The following is a 19,374-nucleotide window of genomic DNA, read 5'->3' as shown; positions in this document are numbered from 1 at the left end:
GTGCTGTCCACGAGCTGGGAGCCCAGGGTGGGCTGGCCTGCTTGCCGGGAGCATGGCCTTGCGCGGCCGTGAAACGGGGGCCCCGAGCGAGCGGCGCTGGCTGGTCAGCTCTGTGAGGTCCCAGCTGGCCGGCGGTCCAGCCGGACGCCAGGCTGCTTCCCCCGTTGCTCCGCCATCCCCAGGGCCTGGGTCACGTCCGCCGGGTGAGGCTGGCGCACCAGCACGCGTCCACGATCCAGCCTCCCGGGAAAGAGCTCTCGGGAGGGCAGCCTGGAGTGCACACCCGTCACCCCTGCCCATGCTCTGTGGTCACGCCCAGGCTCGGGGCAGCCGGGAAATGGAGGTCCCCTGGGCAGCGCGTGCTGAACTGGAGACTGGTGCACTGAAGCGCAGGGGGAACGTAGACAGTGGGGGAATTGGAGTTTTCTGCCAAGGGCTTCGAGCCAGCGCGTACGTGGCTCCAAACCCCGGCTCTGCTTCATGCCCCTGTAGAATGGGCCCCGGGCCCCAGGCTCAGGCCTGGGGAGGGGTAGGCAGCACCTCTGGCACACTTGGCAGGGGACCTGGGACAAACACCAAGGGCACTCTCCCCCTTTCTCCACTAGGGAAACCGAGGTACCTGCACATCGGGGAGGAGATCGACGGCGTGGACATGCGGGCCGAGGTGGGGCTCCTGAGCCGGAACATCGTGCTGATGGGGGCGATGGAGGAGGCGTGCTACCCCTACAGCAAACACATCTGCAGCTTCTTCGACTTCGACACCTTCGGGGGCCACATCAAGGTATGGCTGAGCCGTCAGCCCAGGAAAGGGGTTGTTAGATGGACCTGGCCCGAACCTGCCCGGGAAAATGCCCGTGATGCCCTGTGAAGGTGGGAATGCTTGGCAGAGAAGGGGATGAGGGAGCAGGAGGGAGGATTTTTAGCAAGGGAAGAGCGCTTTCTGGGAGTTGGAGACATCTCAGGTACTTCCATTGACAGGTGGCTCTACCTGTCAGAACTTGGGAGCAAGAGAGATGATGGGTCCACCTTGGGAGGGGCTCTCCACCCCCAGGGCACAGTCCTTGTCACTCTGCGCTCCCAGCTTTCCACCCCCAACCATTTCCTTCATGTCCTTTCTTCTTTATTTAACCCTGGTCACTTCCTGAAGGACTGGCTTTTAACTCACATTAAAAGCCACGTTTATAATCAAGCCACTAAACTAAAGATAAAGCAATAAGCAGAGAAGAGGACCTCAAAAGTCTAGCATCAAATTTACCTGTGAGTTTCCTGATAAAGAGTCAAGGCTGCAGAGTTCTTGCAATGGAACAAAGAAAAATGACCCTGGCTCAATGGGGTGCACTTTTTCCTAGCATTAAGCGCAAAGAGGAATTTCTTTTGCTTCACTCTTTGAAGCATCTTTACCTGGCATAAGATACAGAAAAGTTCTTCATATGGCCCCTGCTTTAATGACTGGAGACCAAAGCTGATAGCATACTATGATGCTGCGGTCTTGAGAAGATACTTCTCTCAAAGCTAAGTTCATATAGTTTAAGGGTTTCGCAATGGGGCAATACCGATGTTTTAGATGAGACAATTCTTTGTCGTGCAGACCAACATTCCAGGATTTTTGGCATCTCTGTCCTCTTCTCATTTAGTTGTAGCAGTGCTACCCAGTCACTGTAACCTCCAAAAACACTCTACAAATGTCCAGTCATTTCTGGGGATGCTGTGGGGGCCACAGTGGCAGTACATCCTCGGTTGACAACCTCATCAGCGAGTCTAAAGCAGAAACAGCAGGGATGTCGTACCCCAGCTACCGCGATGCCCTTTGCAGTCCCTGAGAGTAGCTCCCGTGTGGTCAGGCCACTCTTTCCCACCAGGACCAAAGCAGGTCTCAGAATGATTCTTACACCATTCTCTATGGCAGTCGCTAATGGAGACAGCATTCCCATTGACGCTTACTTTTGGAAGGAATGGTTACTATGTCCCTAAGACCATCCTTCCCCAGCAGATCCTGGCTGAGCCCAACTTTTTATAGGAATCATTTTCAGCACGCACTTTTATGGTGAGTTCCTGGAGTACAGCCATTCTGTGCTGTCGCCTGGTTCCCTCGAGCAAGCGAGCGCTGGCTCGTGGCTGCTCATTGAGCAAGGCCTGGCCACCACTCTTCGTGCAGGCTCCCAGACTGCAGGGTCCCTGAAAACTCCAGGCTCAGCATCCACCTTTGCTCTGCCAGAGAGGTGGTGGGTGCTGACTCTTGCTGCCCCACTGTCCACCGTAACCTGAATCCCCCAAGCTTTCTAGGGCATGCATTTTCTCAGCTTCCCCCAGGTTACGCCTTCCCCAATAACACTCAATGGCGAGCAGGACAGAAGGGTGGAAGCAAACACCAGCTATTACAAAAGCCCCTCTGAACCTCTCAAGTCCAAGCAATTTAGCGCCTGGCAACGTCTATCATTAGCAACACCTCGCTTGCCTCTCTCAGTGCAAGAAGGGCCCTGTGCAGAAAGTATCTTTGATTGCTGAGTACCCAGGGTGGAAATTATGAAGCCCTTTGAGGACGACGCCTCTATGTTTTCAGAACCCAAGCACCAGCCAGGGGGTTCAGGAGGCACCCCGTGGACTCCATCTAACTCTCATCTTTTCTCTCCCAGTTTGCACTGGGCTTTAAGGCAGCACACCTGGAGGGCATGGAGCTGAAGCACATGGGACAGCAGCTGGTGGGCCAGTACCCAATTCACTTCCACCTGGCAGGTGATGTGGATGAAAAGGGGGGCTACGACCCGCCCACGTATGTGAAGGACCTCTCCATCCACCACACGTTTTCTCGCTGTGTCACCGTCCATGGCTCCAATGGCCTGCTGGTAAGCACATCCTTCCCAGTGAAGCGAAGGATCTGGGGGTCTCTCGTCCTCTTCTTCGCTGTCTCCATGCCAATCAGCTCATTCCTGCTCCCAGGGACAGTTAGCACTAGAAGTGTGTTTATGTTTAGTGCTTAGTCCAGAGCCCTTGGGATTGAACCATCCTTATCTAGATTTTAGAGAGGTGTTGACCTGGAGCAGATAAACCAAATGGAAAAGGGCTGCTTTCGAAAGGGCATTAACGTAGAGGTGGGTGAGTAAATAGTTTGCAGGGAGTCTAGCTCTTGTTCCTCCTTGCTGGAATGATGGGAAATCTGGGGATTGATCCATGGCCATGGCATGGTAGCTCTGCTAGCCTCAGGCAATATGTCAAGCTTCTGTGCTGTGGCATCTTCCTACAGATTTGAGGCAGTGGCAGCTTTAGGCCCTTTTTTCCTGTTGAACCAAGTGTTCCTTCAGAGCAAGTGCTGCTGGGAAAATGCACTCTTCAGCAGGTTGGCATATGTGTCAGAGGCTTATCTCGATTTTCACTGTTAATTTCTACACTAAAATGATCCTTCTCTAAATGGACTAAGCATATATCCTCTGTAAACCTTACCTGGACATCACAAAAAGGGACCCTGCACGACCGAATCCACACCAGGTGGGCTTTGTTTGTGTATTTAAAGGAGCATGCGAATTAATTTAGGTTATGTAAAAATTAAGATACCCCACATAAAAATCTGGATTTCTGGCTTCTCTTGACATGTAGGAATGAGCTGGCAGCACCAGACCCAACCTTGCTCGGAGCGGAGTCACAGCCGCCAGCTAAGCTGGGCACGCGTTCTCCCATTTGCACCGTTCTCACCACTTCCTAGTGCCACCCTTGCTTGCCTGTCTGGCCCCGGCATGCATTTGAGTGTGTGACCCCTGCTTTAGATCAAACAGAATGGACCTCTCCCCAAGGGTGTGGTGACGGGAAGATGGAGGAGGCTGCAGGGGACGTGCCCAGGGCATGTAGCTTGTCCTGGGCACGGCTACTTTCCGTTCTTTTTTTTTTTTTTTCCTTCCATACTTTCCATTCTATTTCATTATAATGCTCTTCTGCTGCCTCTGTGGTTTGAATGCTCTGCTCTCAAACCTCCCACTGAGCAGAGAAGAGAGGAGGACCTGGTCCCAGGGCGTGGCCCACGGACATGAGATGCTCCACCTCTCTAGACCTCAGTCCCCTCCTCCGCCCACACCGAACCCACAGGGCGCTTGGGAGGATTCGTGCGATGAGTGCCGTGGGGGGACCCAGTGCTGGGCCGCTGGCCTCAAGTGGAAGGGCTGACCATGATCCGGGGCTGTTTCTCCCCATCGAGGAGTGGAGGGCTGCGGCTGGAGCAGTTGGTGGAGGCATGGGTTTTTTCCTGGCCCAAGGAAGAAGCAAAGGCGAATATTTATATTTTTTGGTTGAAGCAGAATGACAAAAACAGGATTGACAATGAATTCAGAATGTCGGAGAGGCAGCAGGACAGGGTGAGGATGAGCTTGGGCTCTGGAGCCGGACGCCCTGGCTTCCCATCTGGGTTCTGCCACTCACTGGCTGTGTGGCCTTGTCCCGGTCATGCTACCTCTCCATGCCTCCGTTTACGCTTCTGTAAAATGGGGGTGGGTGGCACTACGGAGGCCACGTGGTTGTTTCGGTGATTACCTGAGCGAGCAACATGCAGGTGCAGAGCCCAGGGCCTGGCACTCGCTGGCACTCACCCTGGGCCCGGGCCTGGTCTGCTTGGCTCGCTCCTGTGTGCCCCGGGCCCACTCAGAAGAGGCACACGATTCGCCGAATGAATGAAATGAAGCAAAGTGCAGGCGTTCTCACTCAGGTTTGTGATTTTATGATCGGGATGCTTGGTGAAAAGAACCATCTAGAATTGGTTAAGAAAGCTCACAGGGGTGAGTCTTGAGAGCTTTACTTGATTTAAGCATCTATCAGAAAATGTCGTGCTTAGATTTAGTTTCGGTTGACCTCAGTTTAACTTTACTAACGAGAAAAATAGCAAGAAGAGTGGGAACTTGCACCCACGGGCGCGGGCTGGCTGGAGTGGAGGTGACCGAGGCTCAGCACAGCTGCTCCCTTGGAGTTCGTTGCGTGGCTCCTGGCGTGTGGTCTCATGAGCCAGTCAGGTCAGCTCTTTCTTTATAGAGAAAAACGACAGTCCCTCCTGGTTAGGAAGGCCATGGGGAATGTTTTTTGGCCTCTTCGGCAAAAGCGAGCCTTGCTCGGAGCTGTGAGCCCAGGGCTCTGCCACAGGAATGAGCTCCCTGGAAAGGGACGGGGGGCCGGCAGCGCTGAGGCTGGGGCTGGAGCCTGGGGACCCAGGTCATCCATCAGGACAGGGCGGAGGCTGCGCCCCTCTGCAGGGTCGGAGAGCTGGCACGAGCCTTCGCCCGGGCTCTGAGTTCATGAAGAGGGCGGGGCTGGCAGGTGTGTGGGTGCAGCGGGGGAGGCAGCAGGGAAGGAGCAACCCCCCAGAACCAGCCAGGTGGGTCCCCTCTGCTCACAGGAGAGGTAGTCTCTTGGAGCCAGAGCCGTGGACAACTCAGAACCAGAAAGCCCTTGCCCGCTGTACATACCACGCCCCTCCTCCTCTCTGGCCCCCAGGGCTGCCCCCTGGGAGGGGCCACCCTTCAGGTCCCTGCGGGGCAGCTAGATGCCAGGCAGCCTGGGCACCGAGCACAAGTCTGGCCGAGATGCCAGCTGCGCGCTTCTCCTGGCAGCCCTGTCAACTGCACTCAGCTCAGGGCCACACCTGGTCGGCATCTGTCGGCTGGCGCAGCCTCTCCGAGGTGAACCCCAGTTGCCCTGGCTGAGAAGCTAGAAGAAGTGCAGGCTCCCTGAGCCAGAGGCAGCTGGAAACGGGGTTCAGGGCCCTTGCCCAGAAGCCGCTCTCCTGGGCAGGAGTGGGGTTACAGCCTGGCGTGTCACCTTGAAGCTGCTCCATCACGGAGGCCGAGACGTCCCCGTTCTGCAGTACTGCCCCACGAGCGGGCAGCCCTCCCTGGGTGTTTCACATCTGCCCCTTTCGTTTTGGCTCGACGGACTTCCCAGCGGCTCCGCTGGGGAGGTGTTTTTAGCTGGCGGGTTGAAAGGAGGCCAAGTGCAGAGCAAGGCTTGGTTCTGACATTAGAAAGCAGAGGCCACTCTGTGGGTCCGTGGAAGCCTTTTCCCCAAATCTGGAGGTGCGCCAGATCTCAGCGGGGCAGCCGCTGCTCCATAAAGAGAGGGGTTCCTAGTTCTGCACAGCTGAGCGGCACCTCGAATCCCCCCCGGCCAATCCTGCTGTGTCCTGGGCAAAGCCTCCCTCGTGGGCGCCTTCCCCCGTCCTGGCAGGACATGCTCTGAGTCCTCCAGCCCCCACCCCTTTCCCCTGGGCAGCCACCCAGGCCTTTCTCTGTCTTCACCACCAACTTTGGCAAAAACTGGACCGAATGTGCCACTTCTGCCTCCTCCTGCCTCGCATCCCCTCCTAACTGACAAAATGTGGTTCTCTAAATTTCTATTCCCTCTGCACCTTGGTGACGACTCTCCGTGTTGTCCCTCAACAGTGTCACCAAAAAGCCTCTACTCGACGAACCCTCTGCCCCCTCTTCCATCCTCATTCGACTCTCTACTCTTTCTTCTTTAACAGCAGTTGTTGGCGGCAGTAGGACATGCAGGTTCAAGGGCAGAGTCGCAGAGACCTGTGTCCTAGGGCAGCCAGGGCGGCCTTGGGGATCTACGGAAACTTTCTGAGCTTTGGTTTCCTCCTGTGTGAAATGAGGATGATGACAGAACCATCCTCAAAGTATCTGGGGACAGACTGAACCAGATAATGCCTGCTCAGCACGGGTGTGCAATAGTCCCACTGCGCGCTTCCACGGCTCACTGTTTCGGGGCAAACATCACGGGCTCATGAGATAGTAATAGACACCGTCACAGGAAGAGGTGGTTAAATGGCTTTGGCCAGCACGACCTACCCGTCCTCTTGGAAAGTCCCAGGGCGTGCTGGCATTGTACGGGCTTGAAGAAAAGCAAGCCTGTATCTTTGAGTATCCTGGCACTGCCCAGGCTCATTTAACCTCGGAACCCTTTCTTCCCAGAACTGCTGCATCTCCCAAAACGAGTGCGCTACAGAGCAGAGTTTGGGAAGTGCCCCGTGAAGCTGACACTGTCGGTGGTGACTCTCGAGACGCGGTGGCTGGGGTGCCCCGTGCTGCTGGGTGTGGGAAGGCCTGCCTTCAGAGCGAGGCCCTCCCACGCTCCCTGCAGGCTGGGTCAGTGGGGAGCTCGGTGGACTTGCTGCATCTTAGCGTGCGCTTACTGTTGAGGAGGGGAGGCTCCAACACGGGACCTGTTTGTTTTCTCCTCCTTCCTTCTGTTACCGGATTTCGTCTAGGTTCTTGGCTGTGCTGCAGAAATGAATTTCAAGAGCACGCCGGGTGAGTTAGGCCAGTATTCAGGGCGGGAGGGAAGAGAAATGGGAGAAAATAACAGAGCAGGGGTCCCAGGTAGAGAGGAAGGGGTGAAAAGGGATAAAGAGGGCTGATTTGCAGGCTACAGTTCCCCATTATAGGTTATAAATGCCCAGGTTTACTTGCGTGGCCACATGGCAGAGGAAAAATGGCAAGAGTGGTGTGCAGAGGGCAGGAACAGGTCCAGAGCAAGAGAGCAGAGTGCAGGTGCGCTCAGGCCTCACGGTCTGCTTTATAAACTGTTAATTATTCCACCCCTTTGCTAATGGCAGGGGAGGGGCTCCAGCTGTTTGCTGTTTTGATTGGTTACCCCACCCACCAATCCCCCGTGAGGACCCAATGATAGAGTCCTTGGGAAATATCCGGGGCTTTTCTTTGCTTCCAGAAGAAGTCTTTGTTCTGGATGGCAGAATCCTGGGGTGGGGCCTTCCAGCAGCCATCTTGAGGGTTACTGATGTCCACGTGGACTCTCTGCCAGGTTCCAGATACGTCTATTAATTCCCTATCTTACCAGCCTGCTTCACTTCTTTTGGGCAGAGGAATGTTCTTCACCACCTCACGCATTGCTCAACATGTTATCTTTCAACATAAATGCCTCCCAAAGCAACCAGACACTTGCAACCCCGCGTCCCCAACAGGCTGTCGCACATGACCCTGCGGGGTGCTCCAGGCACCGCCCAGGGGCGCTCTTCATGCGGACATAGCCCATCCCCAAGCCCTGCAGCCTTGGGGAGACTCCCTTCCTGTAGTGTTCCAGTAGAGATGGCCGGAGCCCCCATACACAGACAGCGGGAAACCTCCCCTCCGAGCTCAATGCTCTGGAATTGTGCGAAAGTCGGCTTTTCCTGATTACCCCTTTTTACAGTTTCTTAAATTCCCAGTCTCATTCACGTCTTGACTCATGCAACTGCTCTCATCTCTTTCCCATTGAGCTCAAAAGTGGAAATCAGACTCGTCTTTGATTTCCCCCCAATTTTACTGCCCAGGGTTTTTACTGGTGGGTGGGGGTAAGAGGTGGGGAGGGGGAAGGGGTACTTTACAGATCAACTCAAGACACGACTCCACCTGGAGCACGGGGCACCACCAGCCCCTTTTCTTATCAGGCGCTCAAGAAGCCCAGCGCTTCCCGTCACTCCTCAGCCTTCCGCCACCCCCACCACTGCGAAGGAGAAAACCCCCTGCTGCTGCGTTACCTCCTCTACCCTCCTGTCTCTGTGGGGCGTAGAAACTCATTCCTTTCCTTAGGAGCAGAGTAATTTGGTTCTGTTTCCTTTCCCAGCTTCTCTTTGCATATTAAAAACTCATTAAGACACTCAGCTAAGCAAATGGTGCCAAGGCGCTTCTCTTCAGCAGCTCGAAAGAAACTGGTTGGCAGTACAGCGTACCTTGTTGCGTGACGCTCTTTGGCACCAGGTCCCTCCATTATGTCACACCCGCCCTAGAAAGCAGAATCAGGATAGTCCGTTCCTGTTTGCATTTGTATTTGTTTTAAACGGCAATTTCCTTTTCCTACTTGATCCAGGTTGACAGTAGAAATCATTTCAGCTGGGGCACCCGTATGTTCTGGCTGGCACAGAGCAGTGCCATTTTAGACCGGTTGTCCCAGCTCAGTTATCACTAGCACCCCTTCCCCTTTCACTCTCAAGGGGTCCAGCTTTAGGTGATAAACTCAACAGCCACCCTAATTGCAGGCGTCCCCGATAGCTGCTTATGGGTCTTCAGTTGGCAAGCAGAGGGGTACACTTCCTCACCCTCTTGTGCTAGACTCCATCCATCAATGGTGGGAGGCTGAAAACTGCTTTCAGGGGTCCCTTTCACAGCTTCCAACCATCCACCGGGAAGAAGTCCAGGACAGCCTAAGATAAGGAAAAATAGAATGTTGGCTAGCCCGTGGCTCCGCCGCCATGCACAGGGCTGGGTGCCCAGTAAGTGTGCACGACCGATTACCAGCCACAGTCCACCAACTCATCCATCACCCGCCATCTCCCGAGCCACCTACCTATTGCAAGCTGTGTCACAGTTTAAATATTTAATTCTGGGAGATGTTCCAACAAGAACAGTCCTCGCAAGTTGGAGCTGAAAGGGACTTTAGAAGCTACCCAGGCACACTTGGGGCAGTCAGGAGAGTCCCACAGCAAGTTGGAAGCTGAGCCAAGACTTGAACCTGTGTCTTTCACTCCCAACCCAGTGCTTCCTTCTACTTTATCTTGCTTCTCTTTTGTCCTTTTGCCTGCCCTACCCTGCTCCTAATGAGAAGAAAAAGAACTAATCCAACCTGCAAGGATTTTTTTTCTCCTTGCTGTTATTGGGGATTTGATCAGCCCACAAGTTACGGAACCAGATCAGGAATCAAGTCCCAGTTCTGACCTTGCCGGGGACGGGGTCTTGGGCAGGATTCTAAGCCACAGAGGAGAACTGTTGTGATGGGAATTAAATGAGCTGGCATGTGTGACACATTCTACCGTAAGCAGTAGTTATTTTCTCCTTGTTCGTGGGGCTCTTCCTCTCCATGGCACATCTCAAGAGTCATGAGAGGGAATCTCTTTCGTTATTTACTCCCATTCGAACCACCCAAAGCGGGATCCAGACAGCAGGCAAGTGGCTGCGGAGAATTTAAAAAGAGCCGTGGCCGTGGCAGGCGGCTGGGGTCTGAGCGTGGCTCCCCCACGAGGGGGCACAGAGCCCTCGGGCACGCCACAGCCCTTCTCCAGGTGGCAATGGCCTCCTCTGTAAAGTGAAGGCATCAGACTTGATCTCCGATGTCCCTGCCAGCTCAAGTAGCCCACGTTTCCTTGCCCCCTCGGCCCATGCTTGTCTTTTCAGGCTATTTATAACAAGCTTTCGATGTTCACTAGGAGAAAAGAGAGAGCCCATGGGCTGACCTTGGTATTGACTGCAAGCATATTGAGGGACTGAAGAGGAGTCAAGCTAAGGCCCTTGACTATTTTTTATTTCATTTATTTATTTTACTTATTTATTTTGCACACCCCCACCCCCTCATTATTTACCGTGTCTATTCATTGTGTGCTCGTCTTCCTTTTAGGGGGAACTGAGCCAGGACTTCCCATGTCTGAGGAAGGCACCTATCCCTTGAGCACCACTGCTCCCTGCTTTGTTGCATCTCTCATTATCTTTTCCTCCTTTTGTCTCTTGTTGCATCAGCTCACTGCACCAGCTCACTGCGCCAGCCCATTGCATTGACTCACTGTCTTGCTCATCTCCTTTAGGAGGCACTGGGAACTGAACACAGGGCCTCCCATGTGGTAGGCAGGAGCTCAATCACTTGAGCCAATCTGCTTCCCAAGGCCCTTGCCTATTGCTAAAGAGTAAGGGAGGGATGCTCGTTCAAGAGGGACAGAAAGCTTCCCTGGCACAGAGCAGCTTGTGTGCGTGGGTCCTCCCGAATGGGGTGAATGGGCACAGTTAGAAAACTGAGGTTCGAACCCTGGCTTTGCACGTCTGGGTTCCATGATCTTGGGCAGACCACTGAACTTCTCTGAGCCTCGTTTTCCTTTCTCTAAAAAGGAATTCATCAGAGGGTCGTGTGAGAGTTGAAATTGAAAGGCCTAGGAGCCGAGCCCAGCACTGGCCCAGGAGGGGCCGTGGCTCTGATTGCTCCCAGGGAACAGCTGTCTGGGGCTCGGGCAGCCGGCGAGCCGGCAGGTATGACAGGAGACTCTGGAAGGACCTGGGGCGCCTGCTGGAGGCGAGCACTGCTCAGCAGGGGGTGATCTGGCCCCCCCCCCCGCCCCCCGCTCGGGGACCGTTTGGCGACGTCTGCAGACATTTTGCTGCGGGCAGAGGCTGGTGGCATCGCTGCACGTCCTGCCGTGCTCAGGACAGCCCTTGGAGCGGTGGCCGTGCCGGGCACGGGGACGGGTAGTTCTGGGCCTGGCGTGCCACGAGGTGCTAATGATGTGGGTGGAACAGGAGTCCCAGGGGAGCGGCAGCAGCTTCCCTTGGGGGCGACATACCTGGGCAGCCCCCGGGGGTGAGGACGGAGGGTGGCCGTCAGGACAGCAGGGCTTTCTCCCCAGCGCCGGGCCTCGCTGCCGACCTCTGGGCACGCGCAGCTCCTCTCTGGGGTGTTGGCGCGGAAGCGGGTGCCCCTTTGTGGGTGGACGGGGTGGGCGAGCGGCCCTCTGAGGACGAGCTCCCCGGGAGTCAGGCCCCGGCGGGCACGACGCTCGAGGCTTCGTTTCACGTGGGGAGCCGGGTGTGAAGAGGGGCTGGGGGTTTGCCTGGCACCCGGTGCTGAGGCTGCTCCCGGGACCCTCGGCGGCTGCCCCGCCGCCTCTGGGACCCAGATGCCGGGCTCTGCCGTTCCCGGCTCCCTGCAGGGGCCGTGAGGGTGGCCTGATGTGCTGATGGCCCCCAGGCCCCCGGCTCCCTGGGAGGGAGGGTGCAGTGAGGAAGAGCCACGCTGGCCGGCCTAAGTCCTCCCGGCCCAGACGCCACTGCCCAGTGACGGTGTCCCCACCTCCCTCACTCAGTGAACTTGCCCCTCCTAGCCTGTTAAGGCCTCGAGGCCATGTTCTCACCTGTCCCCCACCCAAGTAGGCCCAGGCCACCCCCGGCCCATCCACCTCTGACATTTTGGGCCATTCCTGCCCCGTTCCAACACCTCCACCTGCAAGGGACTCTTTTTTTTTAATTTATTTTTTCCCTCCCCCCATCCCTGTTGTCTGCTCTCTGTGTCCACTCGCTGTGTGTTCTTCTGTGTCTGTTGTATTCTCATTAAGCAGCTACAGGAAACCAATCCTGGGACCTTCCAGAGTGGGAGAGAGGCGATCGCTCTCTTGCACCACCTCAGCTCTTTGTTCTGCTACGTCTTCTTATTTTCTCTCCTCTGTGTCTCTTTTTGTTGCATCCTCTTGGTGCGCCAGCTCTCCATGCCAGGTGGCACTCCTGTGCAGGGCAGCACTCTCTGCGTGGGTCAGCTTGCCCTCACCAGGAGGCCCTGGGCATCGAACCTTGGACCTCCTGTATGCTAGATGGGAGCCCAATGGCTTCAGTCACATCCACTCCCTGGAAGGACTCTAAAAAGCCACTGCTCCATCCCTCTGCCCCGTACCCCCCCAGGTCAGCCCTGGGACAGGGGCATTGCTAAGCCCCCCGTGCTCCACCTGGGCCTGGCATGTGGCAGCGCTCCTTAACTGTGTGTTGAATGACTGAGTGAGCGTGGGAGCCAGCGGACCCTGGACACAACGCTCCCCTGTCTCGACACCTGCAGGTCAAGGACGTCGTGGGCTATAACTCTTTGGGCCACTGCTTCTTCACGGAGGACGGACCAGAGGAACGCAACACTTTTGACCACTGTCTTGGCCTGCTGGTCAAGTCGGGGACCCTCCTCCCCTCCGACCGCGACAGCAGGATGTGCAAGATGATCACGGAAGACTCCTACCCGGGCTACATCCCCAAGCCCAGGCAGGACTGCAAGTAAGCGGCCCCCTGCCCTGTGCCCACACCCCAGAAGCCACGCCAGCACGCGCTCCCTGACAGCGCAGCGCGGCCCCCAACTCCCACATTCCGGGCTCCGGGTGGCCTGGGCGGCAGAGCGCTGAGCCTCTGCCCTGCTCAGGGGTTCTCAGCAAGGGAAGGACATGTCCTCGCCCTCCTCCGTGGGCCCCAAGGGCCTTGCTCTTGTCCTGAGAGAACCGCCGTCCTCCTCTTCTGATGGCAGGAAGCGGGCTGCCCCCTGGGCTCCCAGGAGGTTTACCCAGGGATCCATTTCTAAGAGACTGAGCATGAGAGCAAAGGAGCGAGCACGAGCCAAGAGTGCATGCGTGCTCCCGTGCCCCCGGCCTGCCAGCTCCCCTCTCCCCCAAGGGGTCATGCTACTGGGTGCCTTTTAGAGCCCGGCGCAGACACCACCTCCACCTCCTCCTACCTTTCTGAACGTTGACTGCTTCAATGCAATGCCCTTTAGGGGGAATCTGGGCTCCAGATCAGTAGATCACCAATTCCTCAAGTCTCCTCTCAGAGGCCGTTCAAACCGGCATGGAAGGGCCTGGCACGTGTCATCAGCACAGCAGTGGCAGCGCTGGTGGCCCAATGTGTGACGCTGTCCCTTCTCTGGCCCTTCCTCTAGTGCCGTGTCCACCTTTTGGATGGCCAACCCCAACAACAACCTGGTGAACTGCGCGGCCGCAGGATCCGAGGTGAGCAGAAATGTCCCTTCCTTGTCAGAAAGTAGGGGATGGGTCTGGGGATGGAGACGGCAGGGGCTAAGGCTGGGGCTTTCCTTGAAATGTGTGTGTTCTGAGCCAGACGTCCAGATTTCCACACATAAGGCTTAGCCGGGGCGAAGAGGGAAATACCAGCCTAGGAGTCAGGTAGGCATGGTCTTAAATGACAGCCCCGTCCCTTCTGGAGCCGATGGCCACAGCTAACTGGGTGCTGAGCACTTGATGTGTATTCTATGCTAAACAATTTATTCCTTCATCCACCCTGTGAAGTAGAAACTTTTGTCATCCCCACCTGGTGGGTGAGGAAACTAAGGCAGGGAGCGCTGAAGGGTGCAGACACGCACACGCCAGGGAAGGGGCAGCAGTTGGTCTGCACAGCCTGTGCGGCCTTGGCCAGCCCCCCACGCTGCTTTCCTTCCCCAAGACCCCGAGCAAGGCGGGTGCTCCTGCCAGGCCGTGGCTCCTTCTGTAGAATGAGAAGTGGAGCCTGTGCAGGGAACTTCCTGCTCTGAGCTCTGTGGACCTCTGGAGTTTAACCCTGCAGTGGGAGCGCTAGTAGGACCCCCCGAAGGATTTTAGCAGCCAGCGTGGGCCCCACGAATTCCCCTCGCCTCAGAGCTCCCTTCAAGAGCTGGGCCAGACGCACGTGTGTCCGGGGGTGGGCGGGAGGGTCTCTTCCGGTGACAAGAGCCGCCGTATGCCTCGTTGGGGAAGCTCGCCGGGCCTGAACCCTGTGGCTTTCTCCTTGTGCCCTCCCACAACAGGAAACGGGATTTTGGTTCATTTTTCACCACGTCCCAACGGGCCCCTCGGTGGGGATGTACTCCCCGGGCTACTCAGAGCACATTCCGCTGGGAAAATTCCATAACAACCGAGCACATTCCAACTACCGGGTAAGTCTTTCCAGACGGCACCTCCGCAGCCGGGCCCGGGTGCGCCCGGCCAGGCCTGCAGACAATTAGAGCTGGACGGCCGCTTGGCTACAGCTGGGAGCAACTGCCTTCCTGGCTCGGTCTCGAAAAAACGGAGCGGTCTTCCAAGGCCTCCCAGGCCACTGGCCATCCTTCCCCCCAGTGTCAGTTCTTGAAGCGGCGTTGACTTAGCATCTGGTAGGAATCAGCAGGGGGAAGATGTGCCTTCTCTCGGGCTGATGTGACGGGAGCTCCTCCTGGGCTCCTCGGAGCAGAGCACCTGGGTTTTGACTTTGTCCTTCACCTGGTGGTCGTGGGGCGGTCTTGACCATGAAAACTGAGGCCTGGCCTGTGAGCTAAAGATCATGGATCTGAAGGGAGGTGGATGTAGCATTCTCTCCTCTGTGCCCTTTTCTTTTGTTTCTTGGGGAATGGTTGCTTCAGCTGGTTGCTCCAGATGGAGGTGGGCAACGAGAAATTCCCACTCGTGTCTTCGTTCCTCAACGTGTCCTAAGCACCTGCTGTGTGTCCAGCGCCGAGCTTGGTGGTCCTGAGATGACCAAGCTCTGCGGTCCATCAAGGACCTCCCTGTCAGGATATCTGTGGAGCCCCGGGTCCTGGGGTGCAGGGATGGCGCTTGGGAGTGAGGCTGAGACCAGAGGTGCCGTTGTGGAAGCAGAGGGGGTCCCAGGAACACCAGGCAACTGCATCGCTAGAGATCTGAGTGACAAGGCTGCTCTTTAGTCCAACCCCCAGTGCTTACAGATGAGGAAACTGAGGCCCCTGGAAGGGAATGGTCACAGCAGCCTCAAAACACAAAACAAAACAACAAAACGTGGCTCAACTGAGAAGGCTGAGAAGAACACATGTCATCTCAGAAGAGTCATTTGGAAGATGCTTCCAGCCAGGAAATGGGGAGGGGGGCCAGCGAGGAGGAGGATGCAGAGAAGAGAGCCCTGTGGTGTCACGTCCCAGAAACGGGCCAGAGGAGCGTTTCATGGGCCAGTGGGCAGCACTGGGAAGGCCAGCAGGGTCGCCCTGGCCGAGGGGCGGAGAATTCGCACCTGCCTCGGCTCGGGGCTCTCCGGAGGCTCTCATGGACCTCTGAGCAGGGCCTCCCTTAGAGGCAGATCAGAAGCCTTCTCGCTGCTGGGGAGCAGGGGGGCAGGGGGTGCACGGGCTGCTTGTCGAGAGCCCTCCCACGAGCAAGGGAGGGGGCTGCGGGGACCCGGGCAGCGGGAGATGTTGGGGAGGGCAGGTGCGCGCGCCGGGGGTGACCGCCAGCGAGGGGGGCAGGGCTCCGGGGGGCAGCGCGGGGCAGGCCTGGGGGTGGTGGGCAGGAGGGAGAGGAAGAGCCTCAGGCCAGGGCCGACTGGGTCCCAGCGGCTCCACGCCCACGGGGCGGGGCTCCCTCCTGGAGTCTTCACCTGGGTCCTCCTCTGTAGTCCTCAAGGCCATCTTGTGGAATAGGTGTCATCAGCGCTCTTACAGAAATGCACTGTGCTAGCTCGGGAGAGGTGGAGCTGGATTCTAACCCCATGTCATCGGCTCATGTCGCCCCTGCTTCATTATGTCATTAGCAGCCATTGTCCCCAAATACCTCCTGCCGGGGAGCCTGGCCGTGAGCCTTCCTAAGGGGCAAAGGGAGTCCAGGAATGAGAGAAGATTCCGTGGCGGCTCCGCCTGCTGCCCCAACTCCCACGCCCTGGGTGACGGGGTGGACACTTTGGAGCCAACTAAGAAATTAAGGTTCTCTCCCCAGGTCAGGCAGCAGCCCGGAAGGGACTGAGGGAGGGCCACTGACCCCTGCCCCAGGTACAGATGGGGCTTAAGTCCCACGTTTCCTTAAAGTCTCCACAGACAGATTTCCCAGCAGTGCCACGCCTGTCATCCTCGATTTGGGGCCTGGGCCCTTCAGTGCCCAGCGCAGGGTGGACTTCAGGCCCGGCCTTGACGGTGTGGCCTCCAAGAGGTGCGGTCCCTCTGGCCCTCGGGTCCCCCATCTGCGCCTCAGAGGACACCGCCCTTCTCCAGATCGCACCTGAGAGGTGCAGAAGGCGCGTCTCCCCCTGCACCCTCAGTGGGCCTGAGAGCGGCTGGATTTCGGGGGGCGGTCGAGGGCGCACAGCGAGGCGGGTGTAGGGCTGCCCGAGGCCCGCGGCAGAGGCTCACGTGTCCTTGTCCCCTCCTCGCAGGCCGGCATGATCATAGACAACGGCGTCAAGACCACCCATGCCTCCGCCAAGGACAAGCGGCCCTTCCTCTCCATCATCTCCGCCAGGTGAGCGGCCGGCAGGGCCTCACGCGCCGAGCGGCCCCGGTGTGTCCTGTCTCTCCCTCCTTCGCTTGTTCCCTCGTTCACCATGCATCTGTGGAGTACTCTCTGTGCGCTGAGCACTGAGCTGGTTGTGGGGGGCGCTGCAAACCCCAAAAATGTCCGGCTCAGTCCGGCACCAGAAGAGAAACAGAAATTTCTAGAATGTTCCTCGATCCCTCGGCAAAAGCCAGTATCTGGTAAGGCCAGGATAAAAAAAATGAGGAGAGCAGGAAGGACTTTCATTAACAAGTGAAAAGGAGCATGCAGGTTGTGCCTGTAAGTAAATCTGGAGCTCGGCCAAAGGCCATCGGCCGCATCTTCAAGGTGCTGTCAAAACCTCCAAGAAATTAGCAATTAGTAATAATTAGTCATTAGTAATAATTAGTAATTAGTAATGTATCCCTTTGATAAAGAGACCAAACTGCTAGGTCTCCTTCAAAAGGGCTAGCACCAGTGAATGGGGTTATCCATGGAAGAATTTGCTGGACCGGACATCAGGGAGCACCCGGGCTCCTCACTCCGCTCTGTGGGGTCCCCCAGGTCAGCAGCACACCGGGTGTCCTGAGGCTCCCCTTCCAGGCCTTGGGGCCACGTTTCGTGTCCAGTTTTGGTGTCTGGACTTTGCTCTGTTTGAGCGCTCCTGGGGGTGGCTCTGCGTGATGGTGGCAAACGGTCACGGTGCCAGCGTCTGCGGCCCGCGTGGCGCTGGCATGGAGAAGAGGCCTCTTGCTTCTGTGATGAGCTCAGAGGGTTCACCCCAGAGCCCGGGGTGCCGGTTGGCTGCTGCCCTGTCGGCGTCCTCCCAGCTCCCAGGAGTAGAGAGAAACTCACGGGACCCAGCAGGGGGCTAGTCCAGGGGACTCCGCCAGACCACCCACTGTGCCCCCGATGGTGTGTTCTAGGTACAGCCCCCACCAGGATGCCGACCCCCTGAAGCCCAGGGAGCCCGCCATCATCAAGCACTTCATCGCCTACAAGAACCAGGACCATGGGGCCTGGCTGCGCGGCGGGGATGTGTGGCTGGACAGCTGCCGGTGAGCTGGCGAGCGGGGCTGGCACGAGGCGGGGAGGAAGTCCTCCCGGCAGGGGGAGAGCAGGCGCGGGCGGGGGCGCAGGATGGTGGCGAGGCAGCAGGGCACCATAGCACTGGAAACAGCGTGCTGGCTCCAGCCCGCAGGCCGGGGGCCGAGGGCCATGGTGGCTTCCAGATAGCCACGGGTTGGCTCCGCCAAGGCCACCGGCCAGTCCACCAAGGGAGGGAAGAGGGAGAGAGACAGCACGTTCCGGGCACCTACTATGTGCCAAGCCCTTGGTTTCATTTATTTCTTGCCATGTTTCTCCAAGATATAAATCATCGTCTCCATTTTAGAGAGGGCAAACGGAGGCTCGCGTTGGTGAATTTTCCCAAGGTCACTCAACTACTAAGTGGCTGAGCTGGGGCTTGGAACTCAAGGGCCCAGATGAAGAAGACAAGGCTCCCTCGTTCTGGTGGAGGGCCCCGTGGAGAGCCACTGGCCAACGGACAAGGACCAGAGAGGACAGGCAGCTGGGTTGGCGTTGGTTTTAAGGGAGGATTGTGACATGTACCCCTCGCTGGCCTTTTGTATTAAAAACGGCAGATTAGAAACTCTATAGAGGTTACACTTAACTGTAACCAATTAAAGGAGGCATAAAGGTGAAAGAAAGCCAGCAAGAGGAGGTGAAAAGTGTGTGAAGAGGAAAAGAGGGACAGAAATCACGCAGAAAGGGACAGATGCTGTGCAGAAAAGCTGAGGCATGGGGAGACACCGCCTGGGGGACAGTCCCAGGAAGCCCGTGGGCGCCAGAAACTCAGAACGAGGGCTGCGGCATGAGCTTGGTTGCAGAGAAGGGCTTCCTTCCAGCCCAGGAGGGAAGCAGAGAACCAGTCCTGCGTTTCTGAAGGCTTTTGGGGACAGAGGGCGTGGGCTTGTTCTGAGAGTCTCTGGGGGACGGACATTATGGGCATGGGGCAGATTCCAGCGCCGTAGAAGGAGGGGCATTCCTACAGTTCACGACGTAGTGAATGCAACAAGCTGCCGGGCTGCTCGTCCCAAGAGCAGAGGCCCAGGGACACCTGAGAGGGACGCTAAACAGGAAGTTCAAGAGCTGGGTAGAAGAGGACTTGGATGGCTTCAGGGCTAAAATGCCCTGCTGTATGCTAAGTCCAGCACGTATCTTGGTTCTGGTTTGCTGGGCATTTGGGAGTTCAAGTCCCCACAGAGCCAGGGGCTGCCAGGCTGAGGAGAGCAAGACAAACGATGAGAGCCCCTCACAATGGCGAGGGACGTCTGAATCCCCGGCCAGGCTCGTTCCAAGTTAGCCCAGAAACCGGCCGGTGCCGAGGCTGCTGTCCCCCAGCTGGACAGGGCCGGTGCAGTCAGGGGCTGGCAGGAGAAGATGGGGTTCGCAGAGGACTCTGGCCATGTGGCCATTTAAAAAAGATCACTCTAGCAACCACTGCAGGAGGGCACGTTTCGGAGGGGGCACTCCTGGAGATGGGAGAGCCAATTAAGGTGCCACGGCAGGATCCAAACGAGAGACAATTAGAGATAATGAGAGCTTCGCTGAAATCGAGTCTTTGGGATAATGAGCAGGCTTGGATGGGAGCTGATAGTATTGTT

The 19,374-nt window shown here is 57.1% G+C and overlaps 1 protein-coding gene across 1 annotated transcript in view; it reads left to right on the top strand.

Moving 5' to 3' along the window:
- Nucleotides 1–19,374, top strand: part of CEMIP (cell migration inducing hyaluronidase 1) — a 154,464-nt gene that overhangs the window by 113,723 nt on the left and 21,367 nt on the right. The window contains exons 12-18 of the mRNA XM_023585264.3: nt 606–781; nt 2,634–2,843; nt 12,550–12,755; nt 13,408–13,477; nt 14,269–14,397; nt 16,611–16,696; nt 17,635–17,766. Coding sequence (XP_023441032.2) covers nt 606–781; nt 2,634–2,843; nt 12,550–12,755; nt 13,408–13,477; nt 14,269–14,397; nt 16,611–16,696; nt 17,635–17,766 — 1,009 coding nt within the window. The remainder of the gene's footprint in view (nt 1–605; nt 782–2,633; nt 2,844–12,549; nt 12,756–13,407; nt 13,478–14,268; nt 14,398–16,610; nt 16,697–17,634; nt 17,767–19,374) is intronic.

Source organism: Dasypus novemcinctus, chromosome 3 (genome assembly GCF_030445035.2).
Source record: "Dasypus novemcinctus isolate mDasNov1 chromosome 3, mDasNov1.1.hap2, whole genome shotgun sequence".
Classification (NCBI taxonomy): Eukaryota; Metazoa; Chordata; class Mammalia; order Cingulata; family Dasypodidae; genus Dasypus; species Dasypus novemcinctus.
Note: the sequence above shows the minus strand (reverse complement) of the source record. Positions and strands in the feature narration are given on the sequence as shown.